General features: G+C 38.7%; 1 protein-coding gene and 1 pseudogene across 2 annotated transcripts in view; one reads left to right on the forward strand and one right to left on the reverse strand.

Annotated features, from left to right (window-relative positions):
- Positions 1-22,484, reverse strand: part of CWC22 (CWC22 spliceosome associated protein homolog) — a 64,655-nt gene that overhangs the window by 33,958 nt on the left and 8,213 nt on the right. Inside the window, exons 1-4 of one of the 2 annotated variants that reach the window (XM_036858002.1) lie at positions 9,076-9,157; positions 8,174-8,313; positions 3,685-3,752; positions 2,228-2,338 (exon numbers count right to left, since the gene is read on the reverse strand). In XM_036858002.1, the coding sequence (XP_036713897.1) occupies positions 2,228-2,338; positions 3,685-3,752; positions 8,174-8,200 (206 nt within the window). In that variant the 5' untranslated portion in view covers positions 8,201-8,313; positions 9,076-9,157. Of the gene's footprint in view, positions 1-2,227; positions 2,339-3,684; positions 3,753-8,173; positions 8,314-9,075; positions 9,158-22,484 lie in introns of those variants that run through there. The other variant, XM_036858001.1, reaches the window with a different exon arrangement.
- Positions 9,268-10,698, forward strand: LOC118898080 (annotated as a pseudogene).

Consider the following 22,484-nt stretch of genomic DNA (forward strand, 5'->3'; position numbering starts at 1 on the left):
CAAGCAAAGACTTTAAGTTGTTTATCCTGGAACTGACGAGGAATCTTTAATGTTAGTTTCTGAGTGGAAGAGTGACGTGAAAATAGTGTTTTAAGATGACCAATTGGCCTGTGATGTACATGATAAGTTGTATAAAGGAGAAACCAGAGTTTATCTCCAATAATGGCAATTTAGGAGTAAGAATGTTATAATAAACTGTAACATTTGAAATTGTTTCTTGATAGAACTCGTAATTTATTATAAATCTCAAAATATCAGAAGCTTCTGGTTGAGACAATGTGAAAAAATAAACCATTTTCTAGCACAATAACTTTTCCCTACTAATGCAGGTGACTATCCTTTTTTAAGTTAGCACTTTTAAAATGATTAGGGTATTTAATGTTCCCAAACTATCAAGAATGAGCAAGAAATAATGCGTTGCCTTGCTTTTTGCTATCTTTCCCCAGAGAAGAGTCTGTCCACTTGGCTGTTTATTACTTATGCTGCCTGGAAGCTCAGATTATTCTGCTCATGCTTTGTGCAACCATGAGTTATATGAATACAATAAATAAAAACAAGTTTCATATTATCACTGCATTACCAGGAAACCACTCAACAGAATTTAGCTAAATCTAGAGGGTATATCTGAGATAATATGTCTTAATAAATGGAGAGACAGAAGCAGTCACCTACCCAGGCAGCTGTGGAGGAACTCTTTAAAACCGAAGTATAAAGAGACCTCAGTGATTGCCCCATGAAGACAGAGTCTGTACCTACTAAGACAATGTGAACAGTGGGGGGGGAAAAAGTGGTTCCAAACAGAAACCCCAATTAGTCAAAAGCAGGTGCTCTGAAATCTAGCCAGAGATTTGTAATTGAGTTGCTTCTTACTGTAGATGTAAAATGTTCCAAGAGAAGAGCAACAGAAGGGATTTACTGACACTGGTTATGATTCTTCTGAGAAACGCCAGGTAAGACTGCTCACTGGCTGGTGAAATCATGTCCTTACATGATTATAGTGTTTGTTCCTTTAGAGTGCAGAAGTAATATTCTTCTGAGTCCAAACAGAAGTATTTCTCTTCAAGTGTTTTTGTACTACAGCCTTTATATTCTACATAATACACAACCTGCTTACTTCACGGTGTGACTGTGTGGATCAAATGAGACTTTATATACATACAGTGGACCAAACACAGAGTTAGAGTGAAGTAATACAGTTAGGGCATATGGAAATAAACATGGGCTTTGGAGCCAGAATTGAGCTCAAACCTCAGTTTCATCATCTACTAGATGGGTAATGGCAACCTCAGGTTAGTTAATCAGTTCAGACCCCAATCCCTTACATGTTAAATTGTGAGATACAGTACCTAGTGTGTAAGAGTTTTGACAGTATTTGAGAAGATATAGGAATACCTAGCTCACCAATTATGGTGGTAGTAGCTGCTCTTATTAAGGTGTCATTAGGGTAACAGCAGATGAACCTGGCTTTTGAGGTTAATCTGACATTTAAGGATTGGTTACATATTAGAAAGTAAGTAGTGAGAAGGAAATTTTGGCTGCAGATATCAAATAATGTGTTTGATATCTCCAAACTGGAGATATTACTTCTCTACTCCAAACTGTGGAGAAATTTGATCAAAATTCTAGTGGGTTATAGTCTCAATAGTCATGGAGTGGATAATGTGAGAGAGACATCAAAAAGGATATAGAACTAGGTGAACAATAAAACATGGTAGGCAAGTTTTTGAAACTGTTTGACTAATAAGGTGGGAAATCAAGTTCTTCAAGACTCAAGTAAGAATAATTTATACTTAGAATAAAAACTGCAGACTGGTAACTTCATTCTCAATGTCCCTCTGCCATTATGTAGGAAAGTATATTAAGATCACTCTATGTCATATAATATAAATGGCTTTCATTCAGTAAACAGTCTCAAAAACTCACATAAGCCAATTCCTCATGTAGTACAGTATAATGAATAAAAGCTTGGGCTCTAGAGTCAGACAGACCAGGACTTGCCACTGATACACTTCTAAAACACAAACAAATGACTTAACTTCTCTAAGGCTCATTTTCTTCATCTATAAGAGACATATATTTACTGCAATTAGGAGTTAATTCACATTAAGTCCTTATTAGAAAGCCTGGCACCTAAAAACATCCATTTAATGCTAGCTGCGATTATTATTAAGCATAAAGAAAATTTAAACAAATGTATGTTTCTATAGTTAAAATATCCAATACTAACCGTGACTCCATGCTATCATCATAAGAACGTCCTCTTCTTGAATGCTCGTAGTCTGACCTGCTGTAATCAAAGTAATCTCTATCCCGAGGGGATCTTTCTTGTTCCGTGTATCTAACACATAAAAGAAGAAAACCAAAGTTTTAAGTTGAAAATAATGATGTTATACTTAGGAAAGTCATATATTGGTAATGGCAACATAACTCTATGACTGAACAAAGTCTTATCAAGTGGATTTCAACAAACAGCTTATTTTGTTGACACCTATTCATTTAGTCGTGATGATTATAAAAGCTTTCAGCTGGTGTGCAACAAAACAACTCCTGGAATTCACTTAACCAAACCTGACACCCTGATTCGTACTGTCCTTAGTAAAAGATATATATCTGCATATCATATATAGTTTAACATGAAAAAGGCTATCCTCCAAATGATTCCTTTTGCTGAGTCGGCTCATTTTACCAAAGTACTGAACAAATGACATCAGTGTCATTGGTTGGCCTCCATAAAGACCAGTTTAACTCTACTACAAAAGACTATTTTTATCAGCTGCTATTCTTGAAATTATATTATTAGATATCTGTAAGAATGGATTGAAATTATTAGCAAACAGGGATAGAGAGTATAAATCTGCTATTTGAATCTTAGAAGTAATAAAATCAGAGAACCTTAAGAGAAGTTAAATACATACACACACGATAAATAGACACAGTAACATAATCCATGTTTTATATACATATCTACAATTAATTTATACACACACACACATACATGTGTGTATGTCTGTAGAGAGATTTAAAAATATATATACACAGGGAGGAGGTGATCGTAGATGCATACCACAGTGATTAACGTGATGCCCATAAAGCAAAGGTTTTTAGAGACAGCAGAGTGGAATATGAACAATGTACATAGGGAATAAGGAATTAGACAAATGAAACAAAGTTTAGAGGGTGCTTCTCCTTTCATAAGTTATTTTAATGGTTATAGCTTACTAAGTGAAATAACTAAAGTCCTACTATGAATGCATGATGAACATTAATGGTAATATTTCTGGATCTTTGATCTTAACACAATTATGGTAAGATATATATAAAAACATTTTGAAAACTTATAGAAAGAGCTATGTAAATATAAAGGATAGTATTAACAGTAAAAGCACTTCAAAATAATGTGATTTCAACTCACCTTTCCATTTTATAAACTTTCATTCTATTTAGTATCTGAGATATTAAAATTATTCCCTTTCACCTAAAAAATTTCATAAAATCTAGATTTACTAGAAATTGCTAGAACAGCCATTCAAGGATGATCTGTTCTCAAGCTCACTCAATAATATTGCCTGTAAAACCATCAAAAAGAAGTTGTTTACCCTAAAATTAGAAATCTAAGCGCTAGATAATTTCTTAAACTCATTATAAAAAATTTAAATGGTATTTGGAACACATAAAACTGTTTACCTGTCTTCTGGAGAGGAGGTCCTCTGATATGAATTATAGTTTTCCCTTCTGTCATGACTAGAAGAATGCTTTCAAAGGAACAAAAGAGGGGGAGGGGGCATTTAAAAATTCTGTTAAAAAACATATAGACAATGACAAATGTATCTTGGAAAGTTGGAAGTGCTTTAAAAAATTACTTCAAAATATTTTTTTAACCATAAGAATAATTTGTATTACCTAAATAGTATATAAGATAAAACAAAATTTTCAGGTCATCCAAGGTAAATGTTTGTGGTTTTCACTATAGATCAAATACTGTTTTTAACAAAAAAACTCAAGGTAGAAGAAAATTCTCTAATTTTTGATGCCACTTAGTTAATATTTTATTCCTGTGTAATAAGATATAAATTTACAGAACATCATTTTTTTTTTTATTAATTTATTTTATTTATTTATTTTTGGCTGCGTTGGGTCTTCGTTGCTGTGCGCGGGCTTTCTCTAGTTGCGGTGAGCGGGGACTACTCTTTGTTGTGGTGCAGGGGCTTCTCATTGCGGTGGCTTCTCTTGCTGCGGAGCATGGGCTCTAGGTGCGCGGGCTTCAGTAGTTGTGGCTCACAGGCTTTAGACTGCAGGCTCAGTAGTTGTGGCACACGGGCTTAGTTGCTCCATGGCATGTGGGATCTTCGCGGACCAGGGCTCGAACCCGTGTCCCCTGCACTGGCAGGCGGATTCTTAACCACTGCACCACCAGGGAAGTCCCTAGAACATCATTTTTATAAAGGCCTTTCCTGGTGAAAAACAAGACCAAAGCTTTCCTTTGGTGAAAAACATGACCAAGGGCCAGAGATTTTCTAGCAAGAGGTCACTTCTGTAGTTATGCCCAAGTCTTTTGTAACATTGCACTTACTTTCTTATCTCCATTAGCTTATAGAAACCACAACATTAGTCCAGGTTACTAAATCTGGATAAAATAAATAGCTAGAAGAAACTGACTCTAATGTATTTATGAAAATTCATTTTTGTTTTCAGCAAACAATATTTGTGTGTCTGATATGGCATGTATGGCAATATGGTAGGCTGTAAGGATTTAAAAAATATGACTTGTAAAATATAGCTCCTAAGCCAAATCCTCTGAAAAATAAGACATACAAATAAGTAACTTCAGTGTAACATGAGATTGAAGATATGTCACACTGAGACAGAGATATGAACCATCCAGTTTAAGAACAAATCCTAATTTAAAAGTCCAAATATAGTTAAGAAGCCAAAATATTTATCTCTATAAACAGGTAAATTTTTTAAACCACTGGTATAAAAACATTCATATTGACAAGCTTATTTTTAAGAATTAAAGTACTTTTAATTAACTGAACTGTAAGAAAGGAAAAACAGTATGTTTTCAAAGTATCTTAATCTTGAAATCTAAGGAAAAATAATTCAAATAATGAGTAACTTGTTCCGCATACTTACATGCTTCCCTCCTTAATGGGAAAAAAATACATTTAAAAATTGAAAATTATACTGCAAAGAAATGTAAACAAGCTCCAACTTCCTCTTATGTTATGACTATCTAATTACCAGCAGTGTGAGTATAACATTATCACAAGTAAACTGCCAATATAATCTTCTTAAGTATTGCATTTTTTGAATGGCATACACTAATTAGACTAATGCATGTTGGTGAATAAACATGTGATCAAATTTATAATTTAAAGTAGCCAGTCTGGCTGTATTTCACACTGAATGCAAACATCTTAAAATCCTGTTTCCAATGTGTATAACTTTTAAGAATTATTTCACTGGGCAGCTTAATTAAATAGAACTGTTCAATATATATGATAATAGGTTTCCATAACACTTGACATCTAGATCCTAAACCAAATATAGAGCACAAGATTCATTCAATTCATGGTAACACTAAACACGATATTTACTTATTTATTATAAGACACAGCCCTTCCTGTCTAGACACTCTGGCGGATACAAAAGATAGGAAAAACCTTCAAGGAACTTAAGATCTTATGGGAGAGAGACGGTTAAAAAGATTTCTACAATTAAACACATCAGATTATATATGAGACAGAGAAGGGGAAGGAGGGAAGGGAGGGGAGAGAGAAAGAACAATAAAATTGCACTGTCTACTTTTTCTTGTACAAGGCATGACAATTATTTTAACTACATTAGGGAGCAGGCCTCAATTCTGTGCTAATGATTTTTAACACGTCTACGCAGTATCTCTTGTGGGTAAGAGGGAGAAACCAAAAATACTGAGGTCGTGAATCAGGATTTTGTAAATATGATCAAGTTAACAAATGACTGGCACACTGATAAAATGACTGGCATAACTGATAGTTATGTTCACACACAACTGCCATTCAAGTATTTTATTGGAATTGCATATCTAAATAGTTTATAGTTTATGGTATGGTATAAGGTAACGAAATCACTACTCAGTGCTAACAGGAGATCTTGAGTAGGAACAAGCACTGTGGTACAGAGTACTGAGGGTGACAGTGAGTAAAGGGGAACCTGAACTGGGCTTCGGTAGGTTTTACTAAGTGCAAAATAATTTCGAAGTGTGATCCAAATAATAATAACCTAATTTCCCTATTTCCCTTATCACAGAGTTTAGATTCTAAGAGCAGTAGTTGAAAGTAACATATTGTTGAAATTACCTTTAAAAATTCTCTAAATTGTTCATTAAGCGAAGCAAATATGGTACACAGTGCAGTCACCTGTAGTCTCTGACGATGTAGAGAGAGCAATATGAGGAGGTGAATGGAGCAGACAGCCTGTGTTCAGAGGCTCTGAGCATCCGTTAGGCTCAGGGAACAAGTCTTCAAGAGCCAGAGGGAGGAGGGGCTGGAAGAGTTAGGGAGCTTGCTTCCAGCTGGCTAAGGAAGCTACGGGAAGGCTCAATAGAAAAATAAGGGATCCTCAGCTAAAGCCTCCTGAACCTTACAGATGAGGTCTCAGAATGTCAAGAGAGGATCTGAGCTTCACCTGAGGTAAGAATGGGCCCAAACCAGCTAGTGGACCTGCTTATAGCCAACAAGATGGAGAGAAGGAGACAAACTAAACTGGCTGGAGGGCTGAGCCACCAAGTGTGAAGGGCTTGCTGATTGAGGACATCCCTTCCTAAGCTGGGGGAATGCCCCAGAGGACCACAAGAGGGAAACGTGGAGAAGCAAAGTCTAGGAGAAACAGGACGAGGATTCTGAGAAAGACTAAACACTTCTCCTTTGGTGTAAATGTTACAGAGTCTAAATCTCTGTGCTCTTGCCTAACACGGCTCAGTTGAGAGCCAGTTCCGCACAAGCTCTCCTTTCTCCTTATGTCCCCAGCTCCTAACACAGTCTGCCACCTACTCGGCCCACAATTAATTGTTTAATTAACTGTCATTGGACCAATCAGTACAAGTCCCAAAGAGGCGGATTTCAGAACACTATATGAAAGTATCTACTGACAGATGGGGCCAGCTTCAGGGACAGTGAGCCCCCTGCCAAAGGCGCTATGCAAGCACAGCCTGGATGTCTACCCAGGAGGGAGGCTGGAGAGTGGCTTCTCACACTCAAAAGAAGTTCAAAGAGATGGCAGCAGAGCCTGCCTCGGCCTGTAAGCATATCGACTCAGTTTATTAAGCATTTACCACACCCCAGGCCTGGTACCTGGTGCCTGCTGTTAAGGAGCTCCCATCTACTCACACTCTTTAAAGTAGGTTTAGGGGTGCAGAGGTGGTGGAGGAGGGGAAGGGACAAGTGCCGGTCTTTACAATCAAATAAAAATCCACCTTTCCCTTTACTGACTCCAAGACCCAGGAAGTGATGTGCCTGCTTGTATGAGCAGATCTGTGGACTACATAGATTGGCTGGCAGATCTAGCATTTAACACTCTAATATACTATATAATTCACTTACATATTTAAGTTTATGATTTTTCTTTCTCTCCCACTAGAATGCAAACCCCGTAAGATTCCTGTTTTATTCACCATTTTACCCAAAGTGCTTAGAATAATCACTGGGACATAGTAAGAATTCAGTGAATATCTGATGAATAAATGAATGTATAATGTCTAAAGTAAAGTACAGCACAGAATAAGGAGCTCATTTACGCATATGCAATATGCAACAAGAGGTTCACTTGTAGACAGACATGTAGGAACTGTGACCAACCGCGGAAGACGATACTCATCTTCCATTTCATGCTCACGCAGGAAACAATGCTCTTTGAGAAGAATGGTGGAATTTCCTGCTGTTTATTTTTCTTTTGCATGTGCTCACTCACATGCACTTTCTTGATTCACACACACACACACCCTGTATGTTCTCTCAACTGCCCACTTGCACATCTGGCCAAGTATCTACATTTGACACTGTGTTAAGTTAAATGTGCGTATGATGCAATTCTACTGTCTGGTTCTAATGTCTTAATTATATAAATGCATTTTTGTTTAAAGGGTAGATAACTGACTACAAGTTTATGTTCTTTATTATAAGTTTCAAACACTTACCTTTATTTGTGCCACGCTACTTTTCATTTTCTGTTGCCAGCTGATCTGATATGTCAAAGACTCCTTAAGCTGGTCCAAATAACAAGTACTGAACGGTATGAATTCCTTGACAGTTTAGTTTTACTGTCTGCAAATGACACCTATAAAATATGCCAAACAAACCTTTGTTAACACTTATAAAATGTGTGTAAAATAACAACATATTATTTCCACACAATGGACATTTGACCACCTTACTTTTCTTAATAGGCAAAGATATAATCAATAATTAAATGTAAGTTCAAAAACTCTTTAAATAGTTCCATTTAACAATGTATAAAAAACATGTATTAGTAGAAAAGACTCTGAACAAAAGAGCAATAACAAAGGCTTATTAAACACCATAAAGTATTCTAATACAAAACATCCAATGTTTCGATTTAAACTAAGAATGAAATAGCCAGTGTTCTTGTAGTAATGATCATTCAGAAATATACACCACATGGAAATATAAGGTGCTAATGCAGATGGGGATGTACACAAATCACTAAGTCAAGAAAGATTTCCATTACAATGCTTAGCATGCTATCTAGGTTAGTAAAAATAATATACACCAGATTAACTTGTCAATCTATAAAATATAACTGCAATGTAAAGCACATCATTGCTCAGGGACTCCCAAAGTGGAGAGAGCCAAAGAAAGGAAGGCCCACGGGCTAGATATACTCTCCCAAATCTCTGACCACCGCTGAACCAATACGTGTACTAAATAGTGTCCTCCGGAGCTGCCCTCTGCCCGCCGGGGCCAAGTCCCGGAGAGCCCTGGCCCGGCCGGGCCGAGCTGCGGCCCAGGGCCCATTGTCCGCCGGTCCATCTGTCCGGAGGCGGGGCCCAGGGACCCGGAGCGCCGAGGCGCCGGATACCTGGGATTCAGGTGAGTTTACTTTGCTCCGTGGGAACTGCACCAGAGCTGGAGATATGATAGAAGACTGCCTGAAAGCTGCTTCCTTTGCCACTTCCTGTGGAGGCCTGTCTTTGCCATTTGCGGTTTCTTTCTTCTTTGGTCAGCACCTTGCAAGGAGGTAGTAACATCCAGTCGTGAAACTGGGAAAAGCCAGAGCTCTTGGATCAGGGAAACATGTCCCGTCGGAAACAGACAAATCCAAATAAAGTCCACTGGGATCAAGTATTTGCTGGGCTAGAAGAGCAAGCCCGCCAGGCGATGATGAAAACTGATTTTCCTGGAGACCTTGGCAGTCAGCGACAAGCTATCCAACAACTAAGAGATCAGGACTCCAGTAGCAGTGACAGTGAGGGTGATGAAGAGGAGACCACACAAGATGAAGTCTCTTCCCACACATCAGAGGAAGACGGAGGGGTGGTCAAAGTGGAAAAAGTTAGAAAATGCAGAACAGCCTGTTGGTGGGAACAATGTGGTAGAGCATGAGGTCACGGAGAATTTGAATTCTGACCCCTTACTTGGACTCTGCCAGTGTCCCCTCTGCCAGCTAGACTGTGGGAGTCGGGGGCAGCTGATTGCACATGTGTACCAGCACACTGCAGCAGTGGTGAGCGCCAAGAGCTACATGTGTCCTGTCTGTGGCCGGGCCCTTAGCTCCCCCGGGTCACTGGGTCGCCACCTCCTAATCCACTCGGAGGACCAGCGGTCTAACTGTGCTGTGTGTGGAGCCCGTTTTACTAGCCATGCCACGTTTAACAGTGAGAAATTTCTGAAGTCCTTAATATGGAATCCCTACCTCCAGCCCACAGAGAGGGCCCCTCCAGTGCTGAGGGGAAGGGCATTGCCTTTAGTCCTCCAGTGTACCCTGCTGGAATTCTGCTTGTGTGCAACAACTGTGCTGCCTACCGGAAACTGCTAGAAGCCCAAACCCCCAGTGTACGCAAGTGGGGCCCTGCGTCGACAGAACGAGCCTTTGGAAGTCCGGCTGCAGCGGCTGGAACGAGAGCGCACAGCCAAGAAGAGCCGGCGGGACAATGAGACCCCCGAGGAGCGGGAGGTAAGGCGTATGAGGGACTGAGAAGCCAAGCGCCTGCAGCGCATGCAGGAGACAGACGAGCAGCGGGCATGCCGGCTGCAGCGAGATCGGGAGGCCATGAGGCTGAAGCGGGCCAATGAAACCCCGGAGAAGCGGCAGGCCCGGCTCATCCGGGAGCGGGAGGCCAAGCGGCTCAAGAGGAGGCTGGAGAAAATGGACATGATGTTGCGAGCTCAGTTTGGCCAGGACCCTTCTGCCATGGCAGCCTTAGCAGCCGAAATGAACTTCTTCCAGCTACCTGTAGGTGGGGTGGAGTTGGACAGCCAGCTCCTGGGCAAGATGGCCTTTGAAGAGCAGAATAGCAGCTCTCCGCACTGAACCACACCCTCCTGCCTGCCTTCCCACTCAGCCGTCCCCAGGGTCCTGTCCTTGCTGCCGGAGGCAGGTCCGAGTTTGTTGCAGGTGGACCTGTGTACCCCTTGCGTATGGGAGCAGGATGATGGGGTCAGGAGGGACCCAGCTCAAGGCAGCTCTGGATGAGGGAGCAGGCACTCCGAACACGATTCCCCAGCCCACTGCTGCAGGGCATGTGCATAGGACTCTGGGGCCCCAGTATGGCCCTGGCCCACGCCCACCCCATGGAGTTTTGAGGGCAAATAAATTAATTTTATCTTTAAAAAAAAAAAAAATAGTGTCCTACTCAGGATCACAGGACTGAACTGAGATGTGAACAACTGCTTAAGAGACAGAATTTGCAATTTAAACCTAATCAAATTAATTGCCTGAAGGGTCACCATTCCTCAGAGGAATGTACCAGAATCCAAAGCCTTAACATAATAGTAAAATGTCCAGGATACAATTAAAAAATAACTCAACTTATCAGAAGGCTGTGGCCCAATCTTAAGAAAAAAGACAAAGGAAACCAACACTGAGACACCAACCCAAATGCTGAAACTAGTATACGAGGTTTTTAAAGCATACTCAAAAGTGCAAAGGAAAACATGCTTGCAAGGAATAAAAATATAGAAAATTTCACGAAAAAAAACCCAAACAAACACAAAACAAAAAATGAACCAAACTGAAATCCTAGAACTGAAAAATATATGAAGCAAAAAATTCAAAATGGAGATAAAGGAAAGCCAGAAAGCTTGATGTAAGATCATTAGAAATTATCCAATCTAAAGAACAGATAAAAAATTTTAATGAACAGTATCAGGGACATGTGGGACAATTATCAAAAGGCCTAGTGCATGTGTAATTAAAGTCCAAGAAGGAAAGAGAGAAAGAATGGGATAGAAAAAATATTTCAGGAAATTACAGCCAAAATTTCCCCAAATTTGATGAAAGGCACAAATTTACAGATTCACAAAGCTTGGAGAATCCCCAGCAGGATACACGTAAAGAAAACCACACTTACACACATAGTCATATATAGTAGTCAGTAGTCAACCACAATGCGAATTTGCAACAGGGGAGAAAAAAGAACCAAAACTTCCAAGGCCCTGACTTTTTTCTTAAAGTACTTAAAAAGGAAAATTTGTTTGTATTTTTTATTTACATTTTATATTTTTGTACATATTGTTAGGGGGTCAGCCATTTTTAATGATCTCAGATGACCAAACCAGCCTTCAGAGTGTTCTCTGTCCTACTTCTGACTTTACTTGTGGTGTGACCATGTTCATTATAATCTCAAAAGAGAAAAAAAACCTTGTAAAAAAAACAAAAACCACCACAACAAAAAATCTTATTCCGAGCATTCCAGTAACCTTTTTGTGTATGTACTTAGCTGTACTGTAAGAAGTTCGTTTGTATGAGATGGTTAAAAAGGCCAAAGATAAAAGGTTTCTTTTTTTTCCTTTTTTCATCTATGAAGTTGCTATTTATTTTTTTTGGCCTGTTTGATGTATGTGTGAAACAATGTTGCTGAAAATCAAAGATAAAGAGAAAATCCTGAAAGCAGCAAGAGGAAAAAAACAACACATTATGTAAAAGGAAATAATTCAAATTACTGATGACTTCTTATCAGAAACTAAGGAGACCAGAAGACAGCAGAATAATTTTTAAAGTGCTGAAAGAGTAAGAAACTGAATTAATCTAGAATTCCAGCAAAAATAATCTTAAGAATGAAGATGAAATAAAGACATTTACTGATTGAACAAAGCAAACAAAAACAACGAAGAGAAACTAAGAGAATGTATCACCAGCAGACCTGCACTGTAAGAAATGCTAAAGGAAGCTCCTCAGGCTTATCGGAAATGATATGAGATGGAAGTCTGGATTTTCAAAAAGGAATGAATAACACTGGAAATGGTAACTTTCTCGAGAAATATAAATGACAACTTTTTCCTTTATCTAAAATACACAGGTTTGTTTTAAAGCAAAAACTACAATGTCTAGAGAGGGCATAGTGTATGCAGATGGGATATATATGGACTAAAATGGACCTACATGAGGCAAGGTTTCTGTATTTTTTTTCTGAAGCAGAACAATATGAACTCTAAGAGGCCTGTGAAAAGTTAAGGCTATATAGTGTGTTCTCTAGAGCAATGACCAAAAAAATAACATAAATAAATATAGCTAAAAAGTCTACAGACAAATTGAAATGGAATTTAAAAAAATATTTAACTTATAAAGGCAGGAGAGAAGGAACAGAAGAACAAAAAACAAAGGGGACAAAATGAAATAAAATAAGATGGCAAACCTAAATCTAACTCTATTAATTATATCAAATATTAATGCACAAACATTTCTAATTAAAAAACAGAAGCTACTCCTCCCTCACCTCAGGTGATACAACCCTGAAGGCACAACCTTGTCTTGGATGGATTTTATGCCCCAGTTGCCTCAAGATGACTTACACAATGTGTATGTGCCATACACAAATCACATGATTCTTTTCAAAGATCCTGTTTTTATGGCTAAAAATGTATAGAGCTATAAAACTCAGAATTTTACTCAACTAACTTTTGCTCAAAGGCAATGGTATTTTTGTTTTTTACTTCTACTAGCACAATTGTTATATTCTAGCATATCCTTATCACCTAGTATTACTTATACATACACTTGTTCAACAACAACAAATATTTATTACACTTGTATTATTTTGCCAGGCATTTTTCTAGGAACTGGGCAGACAGCAATGAACAACCATAACAAAATCCCCTGCCCACATGGAGCTTATGTTCTGCTTATAAAAAGTAAATCTATAATGATAAGCAAAGCATTAAGCTACTAATAAAGCAAAGTGGCTGGTTGGGCTTTTTTCACACACGCCAGTTTCAGATCATTACTTAATATTGTAAAACCTGACCCCTAAGTCACTATTTAAATAAATAATAAATCAAATTAATAAATTAATTATTTATTAATTAATAAATTAATTAATAAATTAAAAATAATTTGAAATAAGAAAACTTGCATGATCAGAAAATTACCTGTACATCTATTGGGGCCCACCTGACTTACTACAGCAGAAGATATGTATGTGGGGGTGGGGGGAATACCTAGGCACACTGGTTTTATGAAAGCATCCCCAAGGTAATTCCAACATTTAACTCTTCCTCAAGACTGCTCAGCTTTCAAATTCTGGATGAGAAACTGGTTCTCAATTTGTCTTAAACCATGAGCCACTTAAGGTAAAATATAGAGAGACTCCACAGCTTACCTACTTTATAATGAAGAACTTAGTCATAAATCATTTGGAAAGGGAAACATAAATTCCAAATATTAATCCTTAACTCACTGGTAAGAAGCACATTCATGCGTGTAAAAAAAAAATCAGTATCAGTGCTTTTAAATCTGAGAAATTCTGGGCACAATTTATAGGGAGAAAATTCTCACTCGTAATGCACTGACGGCCACAGCGCAGGTTTTCTGGAGCTTAAGATATCAGCCATGGGACTTCCCTGGTGGCGCAGTGGTTGAGAATCTGCTTGCCAATGCAGGGGACACGGGTTCGATCCCTGGTCTGGGAAGATCCCACATGCCTCGGAGCAACTAAGCCCGTGTGCCACAACTACTGAGCCTGTGCTCTAGAGCCCGTGAGCCACAACTACTGAGCCCGCGTGCTGCAACTACTGAGCCTGCGTGCCTAGAGCCCGTGCTCCACAACAAGAGAAGCCACCGCAATGAGAAGCCCGTGCACTGCAACAAAGCGTAGCCCCCGCTCGCCACAACTAGAGAAAGCCGGCGCGCAGCAACGAAGACCCAATGCAGACCCCAAAAAAAAAAAAATCAGGGCTTCCCTGGTGGCACAGTGGTTGAGAATCTGCCTGCCAATGCAGGGGACACGGGTTCGAGCCCTGGTCTGGGAAGATCCCACATGCCGCGGAGCAACTAGGCCCGTGAGCCACAACTACTGAGCCTGCGCGCCTGGAGCCTGTGCTCCGCAACAAGAGAGGCCGCGATAGTGAGAGGCCCGCGCACCGCGACGAAGAGTGGCCCCCGCTTGCCGCAGCTAGAGGAAGCCCTCGCACAGAAACGAAGACCCAACACAGCCAAAATAAATAAATAAATAAATAAATAATAATTAAAGGTGCTAATAATTAAAAAAAAAAAAGATTAAAAAAAAAAAATCAGCCATGATAATTAAAGTAACACTATCTACTATAACATGATCACAAACACAAATTTAAGCACCGAAATGCAGTCATCCAGATGATAAAATATGTTCATAAAACACTTTTATTATCCTTAAAATGAAAACAAAACATGAAAAATTGAGAAAGGAAAAGAGGAAAAAAACCTGCATTGAGTTCAGCCTTCCTATATAAACGAGATATGTATCTGATAACAATAAATGTTTCAATGATTATGTACTTCTCAAGTTAAAAAAAATTCATATACATAGACTGAAATAAACTCTATAAATTTTATTTTGCCTGTAGGCTTAAATATGCTTGTTAACTGGTGAGATCTAGAACATACTTTATGTAAAAATTAAAAGCCTAGATAACTGTCAATGTCCTTACTATCCATAATTTGTTCTTACTCCCAGGATGATACTGTATTATACCTCAATAAAGGATTCCTCTCTCCTCTAATAATGTTGTTATATAAATTAATATTTTTTGCTCGTTCCTTACATTCACTCCTCTATGAATGAGCCTCAGGAATTGAATCGTCCAGAAGGAACCTCAAAAGAATCCAAGTAAAAGCCTCTACCTAGTACTCTTTACTTTTTTCAGGGAATATGCTGATGGATACTGCTGCCATCATCACCTGTGACTGATTTCCAGGACTTTTCTGATCCTGAAGGAGAAAACACTGAAGACAGAACAAGGGCCTCCTTCCCCTGATGCTAGACAGCAGTGACTGCCATGCACTTCTTTGCATATTTTTGTCCGTGATCCTCTTGGTTGTTCTTTTCCCTCTCTGCTGGCTGACACTTCTAAATCAGCACTGTATAACAGAACTTTCTGCACTGACAGAAAGGTTCATATTCTGCCCTGTCAGTAGCCACCATACCAATACAATAGTCACTGCCCACGTGTGGCTACTGAGCACTTCAAATGTACCTAATGGGACTGAGAAAATTAATTTTATTTGATTTTAATTAAGTTTATATTTAAACATGAATAGCCACATGTGGCTACTGGTTACCATACTGAACAACACAATTCTAAATAATTAGCAGACACTGGGGCCTTTTAGTCATGGTACTCCCAAGATCCTTGTTTTTGACAATCTCCAGATAGGATACTAATTAATTCTTCAGATACTGTCAAAGTTAAAAAAAAACTCATATCCAAATTAATGGGAAGAGTTGTTTGGTTATTTTCCATGGCAGATTCAGATTATGGGAAATAAGGGATAATATAATAATGCTCATCCTAGAGTTTGTCTATGTTGCAATCATCAATGTGTGATCTCCAGAGACTTAAATGCTGCTCTGCAGCTACTATGATGCCAAATGATCATTTTACATAAACAACAAGAAAAACCTGGCACTAGAGATACTACTACCATCACAAACTTGATATACAATCATGACCCACTGAATAACAGTGCAGATAGGGATTGACCACATCTCCAGAAGATAATGGTCTATCCTTCAGCTTAGGCTGAGTAACCAGAAGGGGTAGTAATAAAATGAAAAAAACAAAACAAAAAAAGAGACTTGATGACAGCCAAGAATTGACAACTGACACAGAAACCACAATTTGTAAAATGGATTTCCACTAATTTGCAAAAGAGAAAAATTAAACCAATCTAAGTCATGATACACAACATGGATTATTTAGGGTCAAATTCTTATTTCTAGTTAGTCCAGACCCATCTGACCCACACAAAATGCTGTCCGCATGGACTCGCGTGTTCTAAAGATACGACCACTTACTGTTCCAGCAACTCTTTAGTTTACAAATTTTCTCTAGTCTACAAATTCCTGCCAAGACCATCTGATGACTACTAGGTACGTTACTGGGGATTTTTCATTGATGGGCTTTAACATACAAGACAACTGAAGCACTTTCTCCAACAATTCAATAGCATGGGGGACAAAAAAAGAAACGAATGGCACAGCTGTTACAGAATAAAAGAGGCCTAACAGACTTAACATATGTAATATGTAGACCTTGCTTAGATCCGAAGTTGAACAATTTGCCCTACTCTAAAATGGGATGCGTTTATATAGCAGGACTCATGCTAACTTGAATTCAGCACTAACTCCTCTATGGAGCCTTTCTTCTAAAAAAGGAGATGGACTGAAGGTCTTTTCTCTTCATGGGAGACAAAATAATGGAAGAGAACACTTTCTAGTCCAGTAAGACTGTGAACTTGCTGACAATTATTATATTCACATCATGGTTTTCTGGGTAGAAGAATGAGAAGAGGGTGGGATCTGGACTCTCAGAATTACTTAAATCCTTAGATACATATTTTCTACCCAAGAGAACTTATCTTAGCATGCACCCGAAATAAGACTCATTTCAAAATCAGCTGTTACCTATATAGTGTGCCCAAATTGATAATAAAGGAGATAGTTTAAGCTTTAGTGCCAATAATATACAAACTTTAAAATAGCATTTTCCTCAACTATATTACAGTTCTCCAATGAGACAAGTCATTTTAAAATAATATGATCATGGGACTGCCCTGGTGGTCCAGCGGTTAAGACTCCGTGTTCCCAATGCAGAGGGCCTGGGTTCAATCCCTGGTTGGGGAACTAGATCCCACATGCCACAACTAAGAGCCCGCATGCCGCAATGAAGATCCTGCGTGCTGCAACTAAGACCCGGTGCAGCCAAATAAATAAATTAAATAAAAAAATAAATAAATAAATAAATATTTAAAATAATGTGATGATCAGTGTCCCAAAGCTGATAGGAATGGTGCAATGGTGTATGCAGGCGGCCCAACACTGTTCAAAACCAGCCAATGGAAGAAATGCCAATGTATACAGTAGCTCCCAACAAACGAATTTGCCATCCACACTAACAGATTCTATAGCACATTACAGTGATGTTTCTGAGATATCCAGAGATGAACAAATTACATTTCCTGTGTTAGAAGTCAGAAACATGTAATTTAGAGTAAGATAACAACAGCAACAATAACAAATAATAATACATTATTATAGCCACAAAGACACTATGCCAGGCACTTCATTTATATATTCTTAATTCAACCTTCATGATTACCCTGCTTTTGTGATGTTTTAAGTCTTATTTTTCAGTGAGAGAATTGAGGTACAGAGAGTTGAAGCAATGTGTACAAGTAAATCACAGTTAGTAAACAGCATTAAAATTCAAAAAAGTTTATCTGATGCTAAAACCATCTGATATTGCATCCCAATGAAAATGCCAACATTAATAAACTGATGCCAAATTGGTAAATTATAAATTGTAAACAGATATGATCTCTATTATCCAGAACATTTTTCTATTCTAAACTGATCCATTCTTCTAAAGTTCCAGATAGTAAAGGTTTTGATGTTAATATAATGAGGCACTACTTCTTTTTAAACATGAATAATTTTAAGGATTCCCTTATTTAATTTACATACCTAGAATTCACTGTGACCAGGTACAATATGAAAAAATAAATCACTTGACTCTATTGTGCAAGACCTAGTATTTTCCTTGACTATCCCTCTTGCGTCTTAAACCTGGTTTCTCTTCTCAACCTACCTACACACAGACACAGGGCAATTTTTAATGCTTTTTATTTCAAATTATCTCATCCATTTAAATTTAATGACTTTTCTTTCTGATCGGTGTCATCTTTCACCTTTCTACCCTTTAACCATCATCATCAAACATTTTTCTGGCAATCAAGTACAACCTGTTACATTTCTACCTCCCAAAACTTAAGTGTGAAATTGACAATACTGCAGACTGCTACCGCAGTTCTAACAAAAAATGCATGAAGTACTATCATCATCCGGATTTACAAAGAATATGCCTGTAGGGAAATAAGGGGAGTTCAACATGTGCATGCTTGATACTTAGACTAACTGGAAATTCCTGCAATGAGAGCGATTTATCTAGAGTTTACAGTTCTCACTGCTCTTCTTAGCATCGCTGTGTGGATTTTATGATGAATTATTAAATTTCTCTCTCCTTGTCACAAGTAAGCAACTCAGCAAAACCACACCTGCTCTCCTGAGCAAGGAGGATATTTTATAATAGGGAGATGTAGTTTCAGCAAGCATCAGAGAGCAAAATATTCAATAAGATTTGTAAGAAGTGCTTTAGACTGTTAACTGGAAACTGTGAAATTATAAATTCCACAGTTATCTCAAAAATTCAGAAAATGAGAAAATATTCAACTAATGGCTGAAATGCAATGCTTTCTCAATCATTTCAGTATAACACATCTATCATTGTCCCTTAGGTGTCCTCAACCCATGCTGGAGGAACTTGTGGAAGCATACTGTCCTAAAATTGTTAAAAGAAGTCAAAGAAGGACTTCCCTGGTGGCGCAGTGGTTAAGAATCTGCCTGCCAGTGCAGGGGACACGGGTTCGAGCCCTGGTCCAGGAAGATCCCACATGCCTTGTAGCAACTAAGCCCGTGTGCCACAACTACTGAGCCTGTGCTCTAGAGCCCCTGAGCCACAACTACTGAAGCCTGTGCACCTAGAAGCCCGTGTTCCGCAACAAGAGAAGCCACTGCAATGAGAAGCCCACGCACCACAACAAAGAGTAGCCCCCACTCGCCACAACTAGAGAAAGCCCACGCGCAGTAACAAAGACCTACTGCAGCCAAAAATAAATTTAAAAAAAAGTCAAAGAAGTGGATTTCCTTTAGTTTGCTCTTCTGCATTCTAAATAGTAACAGTAGGTGTGGCAAACTCCAAACATTATAACAGACTTAAAAACAAACTTTAGCTGCCCAGTGGGGAAAATGGAATATTAAATAGTATTCAAAATAAAAGCTAGTTTAAATCTGTTCTTAATACAAAAAGGTGATGGTATCCTTGGGAAAAACAAATAGGACCCAAGCCCCTGACCCTTCCAAATAGTGATTTTCCTGTTCAGGGAACAGATAGGAGTAACAGATGGGCCACAGTTCTTTGTTTTTTGTTTTTTTGGCCGCACAGCATGGCTTGTGGGATCTTAGTTTCCCGACCAGGGATTGAACCCACGCCCTCCACAGTGAAAGTGCAGAGTCCTAATCACTGGACCGCCAGGGAATTCCCTGGCCACAGTTCTTAAGCATTAATGACAAAATTGCTATGGCTTTTCCCTATGTGTACTGAAGGAAAACTCCATTGTTTAAGAAAACTGCTTCCTTATTTTTTCTTGCTGTTTTTTTGGATATATACATATTAGTGAGAAATTTGCCCCATGATATGCCACATAAGAAAAAAATGATACTGTAATTTGAATTCAGCACAGGTTCACAATTTCAAGAAAATAAAAGGGCCAAAACTTTTTTTTTTTTTTTTTAAAGAGCAGGTGATATACAAGCTGGCTTTTTATTTTTATTTTTATTTATTTAAACACTATTTTATTTATTTATGGCTGTGTTGGGTCTTCGTTTCTGTGCGAGGGCTTTCTCTAGTTGTGGCAAGTGGGGGCCACTCTTCATCGCGGTGCGCGGGACCTCTCATTATCGCGGCCTCTCCAGAAGCGCAGGCTCAGTAATTGTGGCTCATGGGCCTAGTTGCTCCGCAGCATGTGGGATCCTCCCAGACCAGGGCTCGAACCCATGTCCCCTGCATTGGCAGGCAGATTCTCAACCACTGCGCCACCAGGGAAGCTCCAGGGCCAAAACTTTTTAGGAAAAGTCACCAGGGTGACAATCCCTTATCTGCAATTCTGAAATCTGAAAAGCCTTGAAATTCAGATTTTTCTTTAGCTTGTGGCAAACTCATTTGGCAGCAAAATCTGACATGCACTAACTTGAGACTTAATGTGATTCTTCACTTGCTGCACTGTGGAAATATTACATGTATTTGATTAGAGGATGTTACCCTGGATCCCCAAAGGGGAACAACTTAATAAATACATCTGCACTGTATTTATTCTCTAAAATCTGAACAGAATTCTGAATGTCAAATCAGAATTACAAATAAAGAACTGCAGACCTGCCCTCCCTGTTTGCTTCCTGGTACACCATCGTACATCAGACGTGCACTCTGATGCATAACCATTTGACTAACTGAAGGTTACCATGTTGAAGTACAGGGTTAAAAACTGTGCAGACAGTATTGGATATTGTTTGCATTTTTAAGTGATGAGGAATAAACAATATAAAAACCTTTGACTGGTCTCTGACCCTACGTAGGGGAGACAGGACCAACTTGGGGACATCTTAAGACAGTAAGACTCAGATGAGTAAAAAGTATGACAAAAATCTAAAAGTTCTTATCATTTTAAGGAATCAGTGACACCAATATTCATACCGAAAATTACTCATTATAAACTGGGAGGAGGTATTAACCCCCCATTCATTTCCTACACGATGAAACCAGTCCAAATTAGTCTGTGTTTAAGTTATCAAAGAAATTAAAGTGATATGATCATTTGGATATGCCACTTAAACATTTTTTAAGTAGCATTCTTTTGTTGGTACATAGGAAGATCCATCCTGTAATACGCTCCTTTTCACCAGAATGCAGGCTCTATGAGAGCAGGGAAGTTGTCAATTTTTGTTTGTTTCCAAATTTCTATCAGCTATTTCTTGATTTATAGTATTCATTTCAACATGAGTTGGTTTTAAAGAAAAATTCTATATGTTGAACTTCTTTACTGATTCATTTAAATATAAATTATGTCATTTATGGGGCAAATTCCCTGCATCCTACCCCCTTTCTACTTCCAGTATCTTTCTCTACACAACCAGGTTTTTTTTGGTAGATGAGTCCACACTGGCTGCCGCTAATTCTTAAATCTCCCATTAAGCCCTCTTACGCACCACAATTTGGTTTTCCACTCCCACTATTACATAGTACTTGTCAAGGTTACATAATGACCTCCTTGTTGCTAAATCCAGGGGCCACTTCCTTATTTTATGACGTTGTTTCTAGCACTTGGTACTGCTAACCCCCTTCCTGAAGTTTTCACTTCTCAACTTACAGGGTGCTAAGTTCATCTGGTGTTGCTCTCGTCTCTTCTTCTGTCCACCCCTCTAACATTTTACTATCCCATAGAATTTAATCTTTGCTCATGGATTTTTATCTGTTTTGTTCATTGCTGTAATCCCAAAATAGAAGTCTCTCAATATTTGTTAAATGAGCAAATGAATAGTGCTTATCTTTTCTTTTTCCATATTCTCTCTGGAAGACCATCTCCACCCTCACATCTTCAACTCATATTCATAAGAAAGACTTTATTCCAGCCCAATCTTTTCTACAGTGTTCCAAATCTTTATCGCCAAATGCCTACAGAAACCTCCATGTGGATGTCCCAAAGGCCCTCTGAACTAGGGCAGTCCAAACTGGAACTCATTTCCTCCTCTCCTCAAACCAGCACTTCCTCTAAGATATTACCTGTAAAGCTAGCCAAGTGACAGTTTCCTTTTCCTCACTCCCAGTCAGTCATCAAATCCCACTGATTTTGCTTTCTCAGTTAACAGGAGATAAAATCAAATCTGCCCATTCTCTCTGCCATTGTATACATGAGAAAGTAGGGGGAAGGCTCCATTTAGGGAAGATCCCATAATAAGATACTCCTCGTTTCATTTTAGAAGAAGGCAAGTTGGTTTTGACCTCTCTAACAAAATTTCTCACAAGGTCTTCATCTCTTGGCTACAAGAACTTGCCCAACTTGCCTCTAAAAACATATGCATACTACTAACCTGTAGGGTTCCACTGCATTCTACCCATGCAGGGTAAAAAGATCCTTTAAATATCTGCAAAGCTAGCCACAGAGAAACCAGGCCTTAAATT

Source organism: Balaenoptera musculus, chromosome 7 (genome assembly GCF_009873245.2).
Source record: "Balaenoptera musculus isolate JJ_BM4_2016_0621 chromosome 7, mBalMus1.pri.v3, whole genome shotgun sequence".
Classification (NCBI taxonomy): Eukaryota; Metazoa; Chordata; class Mammalia; order Artiodactyla; family Balaenopteridae; genus Balaenoptera; species Balaenoptera musculus.